This window comes from Oncorhynchus mykiss, chromosome 7 (assembly GCF_057628025.1).
Source record: "Oncorhynchus mykiss isolate SJ-2025 chromosome 7, ASM5762802v1, whole genome shotgun sequence".
Lineage (NCBI taxonomy): Eukaryota > Metazoa > Chordata > Actinopteri > Salmoniformes > Salmonidae > Oncorhynchus > Oncorhynchus mykiss.
In genome coordinates, this window is record NC_143028.1 from 73,758,452 (window position 1) to 73,774,300 (window position 15,849).

A 15,849-nucleotide genomic window follows, 5' to 3' on the forward strand; every position below is an offset into this window, starting at 1 on the left:
CATTGTGCGCGAGTGCATGTGCGGTGGTTGCAAGCTTTGAACCACTCCTTTTTGGGTCTTGGGGGTCAAAAGGTTTGAAAACTACCGAGCTAGCGAACAGATTGGGGATTTGCTGTACAGCTAGAGGATCGGGTGCAGCCCAACGGCAAATAAATTGTAGGGAGAGAGTATTGCTATAAATGAAAATGCAACCCCCAAAATTGTTTGGTGATCAAGAACATGAACAAATGGAGCAACAATTGAGAGCATAGGTCTACAGGACTTTACTCTAAACTCGACCGGTTCTATTTATGACTGACTTCGAACTTGTGATTTGAGACTTGCTTGTGACTCGAATAATAGTGACGTGTCCCACCTCTGATTTTCGGTAACGCTAACCATTTTCCTAACCGTAACCTAATTATCCTAACATGCTACATTTATTCTCCTAACCTGCTGTGTAAATTCTAATCTGCCACGAAAAAGGCGTGTTTTGTTCGGGACTCGCCTTTCCATTGAGGGATAAAGTGGTAGTTTCCTTGGAAACGGCTCGGGCTGCAGCAAAGGCTTGCGACAAAGACACAATTTGTATTATTACTCCTGTCTATAGGCGATTATTTCCGTTTCTCAGCTCATGCCCCATGCTTTTGTTTGATTTTGTGTGTGTGTGTGTGTGTGTGTTTACTTGTAATTTGTGGAATGGTTATGTAGAATTTCTTGAAAATGAATAATTCAATTTATTCAAACTTCCAGTGATTGGCATTGAAATGTAATGGTTCCACACAGTTCTGCCACAGGTTCTGCTGTCTCCAGCCATCATAGGCCACAGCAAAGCTTGACCGCTGAGGCTCGCGCAGCTCAGTCGCATGCAGCATGAGCTTGGTGTTGTTGCCACAGCAACCACTGAAGAGAAATCCGTGCAGGTCCTGATGCTACGGAGCTCGCGCTACCGCATTGAGGGGGATGTAGCAGTCGGACACGGGCAGATGGGACCTCAATATCGACAGTGACTCACCGACAACGCGCGACACTAGATAACGAGGGAGGGAGAAATGTGATGGCGATAAGCCTCGGGTACCTTGGACCTTGACGGGAAGACATTGTCACACGGTGTGCCAGGTTGTCCTACACTTGCGGATCAAGGGTGAGTGCACCTAACTGCGGCGAAATGTGATTGCTGGATTAGTCTGAATCTAAATTGGGCTTGTTGCGACTGGGCTATATTCAATCGCAATGAGGCTATGAATTAATTATACAATTGTCACACGGCTCACACCTATATGGTTTTGGCAAATACATATAAATATATAAATATATTCGTACAATATTATTAGTCTATAAGCTAGTATACAGGAGAATAGGTTGCATAATGTATTACATCTTCGGGATGTTGAATTCTAATGAGTTGGTTCTAAATACTATTCCAAAGCAACAGGGCTGACATTTGTTCTTGTTGGGAATTATAATGCACACATGAATGCAGCACAACAGGCTAATAGAAACAACAACAGCTGTAAACATGTTTTTGCTGAAATAAATATCTAGCCTATCACAATAGGTCCTAGGCTAGAATGATATTGTGCAGTTTAATTGCCTAAACTAAATATGGAGTCCATTTTAAAAGGCGTTTTTGAAGTCGCCTGTAGTGATAAAACATTTGCAACAGGAGTTCCAGAGGCTTGCTGCTGATCAAAACGGCATGGGTGTTTGACAGAGAAAACCCCACTTTATTAGCTAAGCTATTGTTTTAAATACTCATAAGCCTTCAACTGGACATATGTGTTTTTACTCACAAAGTAGTCATTTCATTAGTGCCAAAATAGTGTTAACATGGTAAATATAAACAGCTCAATGTCGTGACTTTGAGAAACGTCAACAGATATTTATAATTTAAAAAATGACTTAAGACAGGGTTGAAAAATGAATCCCCAAGAACTAGTATAATCTAAAAAAAAAAATGTAAGTGTCATTATTTGACTTGGCCATTTTTACCCCAAAAATGAAAAGAAAAAAAATGAAATGAAAGTCGGAGAAGAAGAATTCACTGAATTATTGATGTTTTATTATAGATACTCTATATATAACTATTTAAAAAGGGATTTGATTAATGTTCCATAATTAATACAGGTCCGTCAGTACAGGTCTCAAAATGCCTGGCAACAACATGCATCTAAAACAATGTTGTTTTACTGCATGTCTTATACTTTAAAAGCAACCCAGCAACCATGCATTTGCTGTAAGACAAGAAAAGAAACCTAATTGTACAGCTTTTAAAAATCATTCGTGACTTCAGTCAGTCAGACCGGGAATGCAATGAGTGGAAACGTGTGGTTGACCACCACTATTCCCAGTTGCATTTCCTATCAACCTGTCTGGTCACATCAAATCAGAACCGAGTTGACTATTTGTTGTGTCTAAAACCAGAAAGAAGAAGACACAATAGTGTCTGTCTCATAAAGTATGGATTGTTTTTAACTGTTCTCTGCCAAGTGTTCTTATATTTCAGTATAGTTTCCAAAGTAGGAAGGAAGTAGTTGGGCTAAGCTATATTTTTACATTCAAAGTGAATTAGCTTCATCGTATTATACAGTACCAAAATGCTACTATTTTGAATATATCTCAGGTTCAAAGTGAATTATTCAGTGTACAGCAGTTTCTTTTACTTCTTCATATCATCTTGTCAGGTAGGTGGACTGTTCCCTGCAGCAAATATAACATCAACACTGATTGTTTGTTTGTGTTTGTTTACACTATTCTGCTTTGTTTTATAGTTGATTTAGGATTTAAGGCCTGTAATGCGATTGGTGCTTTCTTGTAATGGCGATAGCCCCAGTAATGGCTAAGTGCCTTGAGCAAGGCACTTAACCATAAAATTGCTCTCCATTCAGGGGTGCTGTACTGCAACTGACCCTGTGTGTTTGTCTGGAAGTGTTGGGAAATTTGCCTGACGACTCAAACTGAATTCTTCCGCTGCTCTATGTTCGCTACATACTTCAGTCTGAGACTGCCATGAGGTGTTGTACAAAACAAAGTGATCAGCCATTTGATCGTCTCTAATCAATCAGAATGTCAAAGCCAATGACACATTTTCTAAACACCGCTTTACCCACTTGTGTTCTGGCTCTGGCCCGACCCATCTGTTTCTGGGCCCAATCCGAACAGTTAGAATGGGTTTGTGTTCTAGAAATTGTCGGGCAGGTACTCACGTTCAGACTCACTGCGGAGAAGAAACTAACGTCCGTGGGCGTGGTGTATCATTTGGCCGGAGCCGAATTGGGAATTGGGAAATAGGCAAAAGACGAATGGCCATTATAACCAAATGGACAATAACATTTCTATTACATTATTCTATATTCTATTCAGTTGCGTTTCTACATTGTGGAACAGCCAGGCATAAGGGATGTGTAAGCATAAACAATATTTGAATGTTACCTGTTTAAAAAAAAAAAAGAAGAACATTTGTACAATTTTGTTTCTGAATGAAAATATATTGAATAAAAAAAGCAATAATTCACTATAAGAAATGATAGCATTTGTTTGCGGATGTAGCGTGTAGGGAGCCTTGGTATTGGCACAGTGATGTGTGTCAGTGTTTGTGCCTGCCATAGAAAAGGGGCCACAGATGTTTGCCTGTTGATCTGACATCATGCTGGCTTCTTAACAGGTATCTTTCCTCTGACCCAGCAGGCCACACCAGCCGCCACAGGTAAGGCTTGATGGCATGTAGATTTCCTAGAAAACAATGCCCAAAGCTACATAATCCCTTTTGGAAATAAAATATATTGAATATATATATATATTTGAATAATTTCAAATCACTCAATTTATTTTCTCAAATATTCAGTGTAGTATATTGATAATATAATTGTGTGCAATATATTTCAGGTCATAATATATTGGAAAAAATATACAACTATTTGCCACATTCAAATATTGTAATATACAATAAAATTATAACATAATTTTCAAAAAAATAATTATTATATAATTTTTATTTATTTTTTTGAAATGTATTTCACCATTATTAATCTAGGCAAGTCAGTTAAGAACAAATTCTTATTTACAATGACGGCCTAACCCGGATGACGCTGGGCCAATTGGGCTCTGCCCTATGGGGCTCCAAATCACGTCCGGTTGTGATACAGCCTGGAATTGAACCAGGGTGTCTGTTATGATGCCTCTAGCACTGAGATGCAGTGCCTTAGACCACTGCTCCTCAAGGGAGCTCATATGTAGGCATACAAGTGTGAAATGTTCTAGATAATTATTTGCAGTTTCTTTGTCCACTATAAAAGGAAAGAATAGACTAGCAATAAAAGCAATACTGCTTGCCAAGTTGACATTCAATTAAAGGGCCAGTCCGCAGTTGAAACAATAACAAACCGTCATTTGAGGGATGGGCCTGGAGAAATGTAACCACTCTCAAATTAATAGACTATGGATGGAAGGACTGACAATTCATGATATCACAATTCTCTTTTTAACCATGTTATGAGGCTACAGTGTTTGTTTACATTTACAATGTTTACACACATTGGAGAAAAACAAGCTTATGTTTTGGGTTATGATGGGGTGTGCCAGTTGAACTAAGCTCATGAGGCATTTATAAGTTATATTCTTCAAGAATCAATGGGTATATATCTGTAATTTAAGTCCAAACATTTATGTAGCAACTGCAGATGTCCCCTTTAAGGAAATGTTAGGTGATATATACTGAACCAAAATATAAACACAACAATTTCTAAGATTTTGCTGAGTTACAGTTTATATACGGAAATCAGTCAATTTATATAAATAAATTAGGCCTTAATCTATGAGGCCGGTTGGACATACTGCCAAATTCTCTAAAAGGATGCTAGAGGCAGCTAATTGTAGAGAAATTAACATTCAATTCTCTGGCAACAGCTCTGGTGGACATTCCTGCAGTCAGCATGCCAATCGCATGCTCCCTCAACTTTAGACATCTGTGGCATTGTGTTGTGTGACAAAACTGCACATTTTAGAGTGGCCTTTTATTGTCCCCCAGCACAAGGTGCACCTGTGTAATGATCATGCTGTTTAATCAGCTTCTTTATATGCCACACCTATCAGGTGGATGGATTATCTTGACAAAGGATAACATTTGAGAGAAATAAGATTTTTGTGCGTATGGAACATTTCTGGGATCTTTTATTTTAGCTCATAAAAAATGGGAGTAGGACATTTTATGTTTTGTTATTGAGAGCCATGAAATGACACAGTTGGCTATTGTCTTCCTCATAATTCTACCTCTGGTGAAGAGTGATGCCTCCTCCACCTGTCTAGAACCCACCCTGGATGTATTGTCAGCTAATTAGAAACACTATGTATTCCCACTGGGCACACACCGGTTGAATCAACGTTGTTCAGTGAAATGACGTGGAATAGACGCTGAGGTGACGTCTGTGGCCAGAGGTGTCTGCAAGCTTGTTAATGCCTTTGCAAATGATCAAACTGACACCAAATGGAAGTTGTTAAAAGCCACGAGAAGAGCTCCATTGTCTACTGGGCTCAGGTCAATGGGAATCCTGAGGATATGAATGCTCATCCATACAACGCCAGTAGTCTATTTTCTCTGTGTTCCTCAAACAGCTGTATCAGTCTCTGTGTGGTAACATGAGAGTCACGGTTCCTACAGCGTTGCCGTTTGTCACTTAGTTCGCTCGGTTTCCTAAAGAGCTCAGGTAGGATACAATAGTATCTTAGGGAGACTCAGTTTCAGTGGCCTAGAGGATTTGTTTTGACAAAAAAATAATACACATAGCTTAGTCTTAGTGCATATACCTATAATCTTAGTCCTAAATGCATTTTTGTTACCCTAGTTCCCGCAAGTTATTTCCAAATATTAGCTTCATAGGGACCAAGCTATATTTAGCTCATGCACACAAGCTTTTTCGAAATGAGGGCAACTTCATTTTGTGCTCATTAACTAACCAAAGACACACACTCGCTTCATCAAAGTGATAAAATACAGCTTCATCAGAGGGATAAAATACAGCTTCATCAAAGTGATAAAATACAGCTTCATCAGAGGGATAAAATACAGCTTCATCAGAGGGATAAAGTACAGCTTCATCAGAGGGATAAAATACAGCTTCATCAGAGGGATAAAGTACAGCTTCATCAAAGTGATAAATATGTCCGGGCGTTTTACAGTGTCCCTTCAGGATGTGTAGCCGATAATTGCATTTTTTTTTTTTTTGCAGACCAAGAGGACAACAGTGCTGCTTTAGTGCCTCCTTGTCCTTAGAATAAACATCTATTAAAATAAACATCTATTTCTTGGCCCTAGCGTAAACATCTATTCAAATAAACATCTATTCCTTGGCCCTAGCAGAAACATCTATTCAAATAAACATCTATTCCTTGTCCCTAGCATAAACATCTATTCAAAGAAACATTTCCTATTGTTTATGCAACCTTGTGTTCTTCTTCCCATCCCCAGATCCCTTAGAGACAACCTGCCACCCAATGTCATCGTCATTATCTGTAAGCTATATCTGTCTCTTCGCTCTCCTCTTTTTCAGTCTCTCTGTTCCATCAGCATAAAGAGAGGGCTCTCCTCCAACCTCCCTATCGTCCCGCTGTCTTAGAAGGGAAAAAAGGAGGCATTATATAAAACACATTGTGTCTCCCCCCCAGCTCTACAGGTGGGAGGGATATTTATAGGCACAGTTCAGATTCTAACAACCTGTGCGCAGGAGAAAAAAGGGACGAGGAAAGATGAAAGAATGAAGGAAGGAAGGAAGGAAGGAATGAAGGAAGTGTTACATAATGACAGAACAAGCGGTGAGAGAAATCAGATCTGTGCACTTGTAGTGTGCTGTGCTGCTCCATCACTCTCCACAACTCTCTCCCACTTACATTCTGGTGTGTGACTCATCATCTTAGTAAACACACACGGAGAGAGGGAGGGAGAGGAGAGAGAGACCATACATATGTGCTACAACTTGTTGGCTGACTATTTCGATGGAAGGAAAATTATTTCATGCATTTTAATGCCTGATAAGAAAAATAAGGTACAGTTGAAGTCAAAAGTTTACATACACCTCAGCCAAATACATTGAAACTCAGTTTTTCACAATTCCTGACATTTAATCATAGTAAAAAAAAATTAGTAGTAAAAATCCCTGTCTTAGGTCAGTTAGGATCACCAATTTATTTTAAGAATGTGAAATGTCAGAATAATAGTAGAGAGAATGATTCATTTCAGCTTTTATTTCTTTTATCACATTCCCATTGGGTCAGAAGTTTACATACACTCAATTAGTATTTGGTAGCATTATCTTTAAATTGTTTAACTTGGGTCAAATGTTTCAGGTAGCCTTCCACAAGCTTCCAACAGTTGGGTGAATTGTTGGGTAAGTTGGGTGAATTTTGGCCCATTCCTCCTGACAGAGCTGGTGTAACTGAGTCAGGTTTGTAGGCCTCCTTGCTCGCACATGCTTTTTCAGTTCTGCCCACAAATTTTCTATAGGATTGAGATCAGGGCTTTGTGATGGCCATTCCAATACCTTGACTTTGTTGTCCTTAAGCCATTTTGACACAACTTTGGAAGTATGCGTTAGGTCATTGTCCATTTGGAAGACCCATTTGCGACCAAGCTTTAACTTCCTGACTTCTGGTTTGAACCCCTTTTTCCTCCAAACATAACAATGGTCATTATGGCCAAACAGTTCTATTTTTGTTTCATCAGACCAGAGGACATTTCTCCAAAAAGTATGATCTTTGTCCCCATGTGCAGTTGCAAACCGTAGTCTGGCTTTTTTATGGCGGTTTTGGAGCAGTGGCTTCTTCCTTGTTGAGCGGCCTTTCAGGTTATGTCAATATAGGACTTGTTTTACTGTGGATATAGATACTTTTGTACCTGTTTCCTCCAGCATCTTCACAAGGTCATTTGCTGTTGTTCTGGGATTGATTTGCACTTTTGGCACCAAAGCACACCAAAGCACGTTCATCTCTAGGAGACAGAACACATCTCCTTCCTGAGCGGTATGACGGCTGCGTGGTCCCATGGTGTTTATACTTGCGTACTTTTGTTTGTACAGATGAACATGGTACCTTCAGGAGTTTGGAAATTGCTCCAAAGATGAACCAGACTTGTCGAGGTCTACAATTTTGATTTATTTTGATTTTCACATGATGTTGTCGTGTCTTTGGCATCATTAAACTGAAGATGAACCTTTATCAAAAATGCTCTGTAATTATTATTACGTGATTAAACTACTTAATCATGTAACTGTAATTAACTAGGAAGTCGGGGCACCAAGGAAAATATTCAGGTTACAAAGTTATAATATTCCTAATATAACTTTCAGATCTTTTAATATCTGATCATTTAGTCTTCTGATTAATGAATTCTTAATTACCTCACGTTAGTCTCATTCCAAACGTCGTAAATTGTTGATTATCTGCACAAACCCAGTCTTCACTATGAGTCATCCATACATCAATTGTCTTAAAATCATTTATTTACTAACTAAGTACTCACAGAAATGCATAACAAACAAACAAGATATGGTTACAAAGAAATGATCGGGGATGTGCCCTAGTGGGCTAAACCGGTATGGCGGCTTGTTAGACAGAGTGATAATTATAACAATTTAAATGCTAATCCTTTGCACATGAACGCTCACTCATTCGGGAACAATTGCAATCAATATATATATTTACGCTCAGTGTGTCGTCGGGATCTCTGTTGAAAAGTTTGTTTCTGTTGGAGAGTCTGTCCGCCCACTCTCTCTCTCTCTGTCGTGGATAGAATTCAGAGTGACATTCATTCTTGTCGTTATAGAATAGATGTTTCGGCGGTTGTCGGTCTTCGCGTTCAATGTTACCGAATTCCTAGCTGCAGACTAGTAATTAATATCAAAGACTTGTTCTTCTGTCGGTATTGATAGTCTAAATGTTTAACCACGTGGTATGGTTAAAAGATTCAGCCATCTACTCAAACCTTAGCCCTCTCGTTATCGAGGTAAGCTGGTCTGCAACCTTTGTCCTCTCGTAATTGAGAGAAACATGGTCTGTTGAGAAATTCTCAAAGTGGGGGTTTTATTCGGAAGAACAGAAAGGGGCCTGTCCCAGGGCGCCAGACCATAACTGTGCTCATGGGCGGACCTCTGATTTAGTTAAACTCCAAAGGGAATTGGAGTTTCCTTCATTAAACAGTCCAAAATCACATTACACAATTTCACAAACAGTATAATCCTCACTCATTCATTTTAAACAACAATTAGATGTAAGCCTCATATCTGAGGCTATTGTATAAACAGCGTTATGGTAATGTGGCCGTATTGCTCCCATGAGTTTCACAAAATTGTACCAAACGGACCAGTTCGTAGCTGGATTCTTCACCGATCTTTTATACCTTCTCCAGAACATAAATGTTGTTCGGACCTCAAGTTCTGTGAGGTGGAATAAATTCCTTTGTTCTCTCTATGAAAACTCACTCTCTCTCTATACTGTGGCCATGAGGAGATAATCTCCTCCAGGAATTTACGACCTGAGGTCGCAACAGCCTGAGTGTAGGAGACAGAGAGAGGGGGATGGTGCTCGCTGTACCCAAAGAGGGTAACATCATGACGATGTCAAGCAAAGAGGCCATGAGTTTGAAGGTAGGCTTTGAAATAGATCCACAGGTACACCTCCAATTGACTCAAATTATGTCAATTGGCCTATCAGAAGCTTCTAAAGCCATGACATCATTTTCTGGAATTTTCCAAGCTGTTTAAAGGCACAGTCAACTTAGTGTATGTAAACTTTTGACCCACTGGAATTGTGATACAGTGAATTATAAGTTAAATAATCTGTCTGTAAACATTTGTTGAAAAAATTACATGTGTCATGCACAAAGTAGATGTCCTACCGACTTGCCAAAACTATAGTTTGTTAACAAGAAATTTGTGGGTGGGGTGGTTGAAAAACAAGTTTTATTGACTCCAACCTAAGTGTATGTAAACTTCCGACTTCAACTGTATGTAAGGAGGGTCCCATAACACAATAGTGGTTTACAGTGCCACATATCATAGGGCTTCAATCAGCCCTTTGCATACCCAACCCCCGTGATGCACAACTTCTCAGTACTGTGGATTGTATTAAAGAGAGAGGTGTGTGTGTGGAGGGTGGATTGATGCCCGTGACAGAAAGGAGGTGATGAACGGTGACGAGGTAAATTAACAGAGGGGAGGGAGGAGAAAGGCAAGTTAAAGGGGGCTATAGACCCCTTTCTGCGTTTACAAACATTGGCGCATGAGGGCGATGCGCGCAAGTCGGTGACAGAACAAGGGGGAGTTATTATAGAACGCCCGCAAAAAAAAAGCCTCTATTTACACATGGCTTATGAGTGCATTTCACATTACTTTTGGATTATAATTGGATTTTAAGTCTCGTATGAATGTCCTTGCTTAATATAATGTTTGTCATCATCACAAATCAACTGCATAATACTTAAAAAACCTTTCAACCAGTAAAATGTCTCTTTGGCTAGCTTTTTGCTATATCAATGAGCGTTAGCATTCCAGCTAACATCTGCTGCATCCAAAACAGTTATTTTGCAAAGATCACAACCAAATATAATCTTAACGACTGTTCAAGCAAGAATCAAAATATCATTGCAAGCGTATGAGAACCCCAAAATGTTATTTTGTTTAGAAGTAATAAAAAATCAAATCTAGGCTATGTTGAATGGGCACAGATGGAGATGGCTTTCTTACTACCGCCATGAGTCGCGCGCATCTGAGCGCGATGTCAGTGTGTCGTGTACTGAAATAGGATCTATTACTGGGGACATTGAGGATCACCACAGTACCTATTATGGATGATGAATCATGATAAGCCCATTAAAGGTTGCAACTGGAATGACATTGGATGACCATAAATAAAGCATGAGATGAACGCTCTCTTCTGATGAAGGATGTGGCTCTGGGATGTAGGCTATATGATAGTGATGAAGGATGTAGCTCTGGGATGTAGGCTATATGATAGTGATGAAGGATGTAGCTCTGGGATGTAGGCTATATGATAGTGATGAAGGATGTAGCTCTGGGATGTAGGCTATATGATAGTGATGAAGGATGTAGCTCTGGGATGTAGGCTATATGATAGTGATGAAGGATGTAGCTCTGGGATGTAGGCTATATGATAGTGATGAAAGGATGTAGCTCTGGGATGTAGGCTATATGATAGTAATGAAGGATGTAGCTCTGGGATGTAGGCTATATGATAGTGATAAAGGATGTAGCTCTGGGATGTAGGCTATATGATAGTAATGAAGGATGTGGCTCTGGGATGTAGGCTATATGATAGTGATGAAGGATGGAGCTCTGGGATGTAGGCTATATGATAGTGATGAAGGATGTGGCTCTGGGATGTAGGCTATATGATAGTAATGAAGGATCTGGCTCTGGGATGTAGGCTATATGATAGTAATGAAGGATGTGGCTCTGGGATGTAGGCTATATGATAGTGATGAAGGATGTAGCTCTGGGATGTAGGCTATATGATAGTGATGAAGGATGTAGCTCTGGGATGTAGGCTATATGATAGTAATGAAGGATGTAGCTCTGGGATGTAGGCTATATGATAGTGATGAAGGATGTAGCTCTGGGATGTAGGCTATATGATAGTGATGAAGGATGTAGCTCTGGGATGTTGGCTATATGATAGTGATGAAGGATGTGGCTCTGGGATGTAGGCTATATGATAGTAATGAAGGATGTAGCTTTGGGATGTAGGCTATATGATAGTGATGAAGGATGTAGCTCTGGGATGTTGGCTATATGATAGTGATGAAGGATGTAGCTCTGGGATGTAGGCTATATGATAGTGATGAAGGATGTAGCTCTGGGATGTAGGCTATATGATAGTGATGAAGGATGTAGCTCTGGGATGTAGGCTATATGATAGTGATGAAGGATGTAGCTCTGGGATGTAGGCCAGATGATAGTGATGAAGGATGTAGCTCTGGGATGTAGGCTATATGATAGTGATGAAGGATGTAGCTCTGGGATGTCGGCTATATGATAGTAATGAAGGATGTAGCTCTGGGATGTAGGCTATATGATAGTGATAAAGGGTGTAGCTCTGGGATGTTGGCTATATGATAGTGATGAAAGGATGTGTGGATACAATTATTGGATAAAGACAATAGGCTGATATTGAAGAAAGGCATAGACCCAAATTCATTGAATTAAGTATTGGTAAACTGGTGTTGACATTACCAACATTTTGACAACAACCTGACACCTTGTCCGTTCATGCACTCTGAAATGAAAAATGAAAAATAGAATTCGGTCAAGGTTGATCATCTGTCATAACTAGTGCATATTCTTTTTAAGGAGTGGAGCAGTCCCAAACGGAAATAGCAGTAGGCTGGATTCAAACCCATGCAGCGTACTGTATATGCAGCGGCTTAGCCTGCAAGACAATCAAAAGGCCCCTAGTGTGCGGGTTTTACATATATTTTGGATTTCCAATGTTCCCTGACATATATTCCCTTGTGTTCTTTCCACAGAGGAGGGACCATGTTGCTGTACCAAGGTCCTGGGAATACCTATACTGGGAATACCACTGCCCCTCTCTAGCTGGATCATCTGACACCAACTCCCCCAAGATTTCCTGACGGATATAATCCAATTCATCCCTCCATATTTTGGATATTCGAAGCAATAGTGACATTGGCACATGTAAACATGGTTCCCGCCTTCTATACACTTGTGTATTTTTTTCTGTTTACACATTTTACACATAACAGGGATTTTCAAAACCGGAATGTTCTCTCATTAAATTGTTCAAATGTTTTTGTCATTGGAAAGTCATCTGGAGAGGAACATCTCTGATCCGAGGTGGGCATGCGCTACGTTTTGGTAGCGCCCAGTCATACAGCATTGTTGAAGATGTAAAGCTGTCTAATGTCAGTCCTATGCCCTCAAATGCTAATTTAGCACCATACATTGTTGTGAAAGTAGAGCCATACTCAGCATGCATACTCAACTGTGAATACGAACTCTATTATTCAGGGTGTTCAGGATCAACCATGAACATATATCAGAGCATGATTGTTACCTGTGCAACGTAGGTGTGAATGTATTTTTTACTATGAAAAGGTGTACAAAAGTATGAGCCATCATATCAGTGTCTTAAATCATAATTTGGATTCCACTTCTTGTGCACGTCAACGTGGACAATACCAATTAATAACATTCACTGTATCTTCAAACAAATCTTTTACAGAAATCGTACAAATCTTGGGACAAAACTTTACCGGAGAGACCGCAGCTGTTGTTGAAAGTGCAGGGTGTCTCTAGAGCACGGCACTGCTGCATTAGTGCCTATATTTCTGGCTAGCTGGGCATCCCTCCCTCCCTTCTCTCTCTCTCTCTTACAATGAGCCAGAAGTTGGAGAAGTTGACCTTGGAGACAGACCAGCCTCTGATCTACACCGTGGAGGAGCTGGAGTGTAAGATTTGCTACAACCGTTATGACACGCGTACCCGCAAGCCCAAGGTGTTGGGCTGCCTCCACCGCGTCTGCGCCAAATGCCTGAAGAAGATTGTGGAGAACTCGTCCCCCAGCATCGTCAGCTGCCCCTTCTGCCGCCACGAGACGCATGTGTCCGACGATGACATCTGGCTGCTGCAGGACGACAGCAACATCCTGGCCATCCTCACCTACCAGGACCGCGCCAGGAAGAGTGGCGGTTCCATCACCCCGAGTGGGGAGGTGCTGCTCACTCCGGGCAGCCTGAGCGGGAGTGGAGGTGGAGAGGGGGGCTGTGGTGGTTCTGGGGGCGGCTGCGTCACAACCGGTGAGCAGTCACACAGCTCCTCCGACTGCCTAGTCATTACCATCATGGAGGTGCCGGGCGAGTCGCAGTCATCAGACTCCATGAGCATGCTCAATATGGTGCGCCTGTACCGGCCCGCCAGCCTGGCCTCGCTGCCCTGCAACCTGCCTGCGCAGAAGTGCGGCGCATGGACCTCTCGCACCTTCCCCAGCTTCCTTATCGGCGTCCTGTGTCTAGTCTACTTCTCATCGCTGCCGCTGGGTATCTATCTTCTGATGATCCAGCAGCTCACCCTGGGAATCATCCTGGTCAGCCTGGTGCCCTCCACCCTGGTTCTGTGTGTCTTCTACGGCTTCTGTCAATGCCTGTGCCATGAGATCATGCAGTCCATAGCCACATAGCCACGCCTCCGCTTAACTCCCCTCCCCCATCCCCCATCCTAATACCAATGTATTTCTATCAGTGGATGTGACATAGCAAGACCTGTAAAAGACAAAGCCAAATCACCAATGCAAATCTATACACCCTGTCCTTTTGTAAAATAACCCCCCACCCCTTCCTTTTACCTTCTTCAGATAATACCAGCACTAAAACATCCGAGTGACCACTTGGATTTGGATGTATGGCTTGACTATTCAAGACAACCTGTGAAAGGCCCACGGCCTGATGAATGGTTTTCTAATTACACAGCTCAACCTGCATCAGATTGCTGCCGTTTGTGTTCATGCAGCTCACCGGAATGGGCTTCAGTTATTACTGTGACGATCACCAAACTGTATTGTTCAAAAATAATATGATCCTCTCAGTGTTAACCGTACTGTGGTAGAATACCCATCTGCTCGACCTATGGGCAACGGACTATGAAAACCCATAGTTTTAAGGATGTATTCAGACACTCAGCATAGTCACCATGTATACGCCATGTTCCTAGTTGCCTTTTAAAGGCATGTCTGTTTGTGCCCCTGCAGTAACTTAACGTTGTAAAGCCTGTCTGTGTCATTGCATTGGGAACGGACAAACCGCCTAAACTGTTACTAGATATTTCAATAAAAGACTCAAGACACTTTTGTGATCTTTGCCATTATTTTTTTTAATTTCCCCCATAACCCACATTTCCTGGGCAACTGATTCCAATTTGCACTATTAATAGGATACAATCACATTCCTTATACTTAAAAATGAAGATGGAATAGGTTGTGTAAAAACGCAAAACATGCTCAAGTTATCATATAGGAACACGACACACAGCTACACAAGAAGATTCATGAACACTGCCCACAAGGGACTGGAGAAATCCATGTATTATCCACAGTTTATGCTGAAGAATTACCCGCAGTGAAAAGTGTACTATTTTGTGATGTGTGAATCAGTCGGTTCCAGCCCCACAGACCCATTCTGCTAAAACGCTGACGTTTTGCTAACTCGAGCTAATTTTAGTGTTGTTGCTCCGGAGACCTGGCACATGGGAGCACCCCCATGGCATCGAAGGACCTCGGCTCCTAAAAGCTTCTTGTTAGCTATTACAGGAGAGCAACTCAATCAAATGCTGCTAATTATAAGAAACCTTACCTAGCACTAGAACTTAGAAATAGCATTAATCAACCACAATATGAATATGATAGAACCACACAATTTGTGCAGAACCTGTGTCTAATGGTAACACTCCCAGTCTATTAGATCATGTCCACCATTTTTTTTAGCCTTTATTTAACTAGGCAAGTCAGTTAAGAACAAATTCTTATTTATAATGACAGCCTACACCGGCAAAACCCGGACGATGCTGGGCCAATTGTGCACTGCCCTATGGGACTCCCAATCACGGCTGGTTGTGATACAGCCTGGATTTGATTTGGTGTCTGTAGTGACGCCTCAAGCACCGAGATGCAGTACCTTAGACCACTGTGCCACTCGGGAGCCCAAACTAGCAACCCTCCAGTTGCTGGCTGGCCTCTCTAACCGCTAGGCTACCTGCCACCTCAACAATAAAAAGGCATCCAAAAACACAACTTTAGATATGATTAGGGAATATGATTTGTCAAAATGTGTTGACGTAAACCACTTTTATTTAT

At 41.1% G+C, this 15,849-nt stretch overlaps 1 protein-coding gene across 1 annotated transcript; it reads left to right on the forward strand.

The window, feature by feature from the left end:
• The first annotated feature begins 311 nt into the window (after nucleotides 1-311).
• LOC110528557 (E3 ubiquitin-protein ligase RNF182) lies at nucleotides 312-14,843 on the forward strand. Its single transcript, XM_021610679.3, has 2 exons — nucleotides 312-1,123; nucleotides 12,509-14,843. Exon 2 carries the CDS (start codon nucleotides 13,381-13,383, stop codon nucleotides 14,179-14,181), a length of 801 nt encoding a protein of 266 aa, XP_021466354.1. The 5' UTR covers nucleotides 312-1,123; nucleotides 12,509-13,380; the 3' UTR covers nucleotides 14,182-14,843.
• The last annotated feature ends 1,006 nt before the right edge of the window (nucleotides 14,844-15,849 follow it).

Bases quoted from the DNA above. Each gene is read 5' to 3' on its own strand.
- LOC110528557 (XM_021610679.3), top strand. From the start codon at position 13,381: ATGAGCCAGAAGTTGGAGAAGTTGACCTTGGAGACAGACCAGCCTCTG.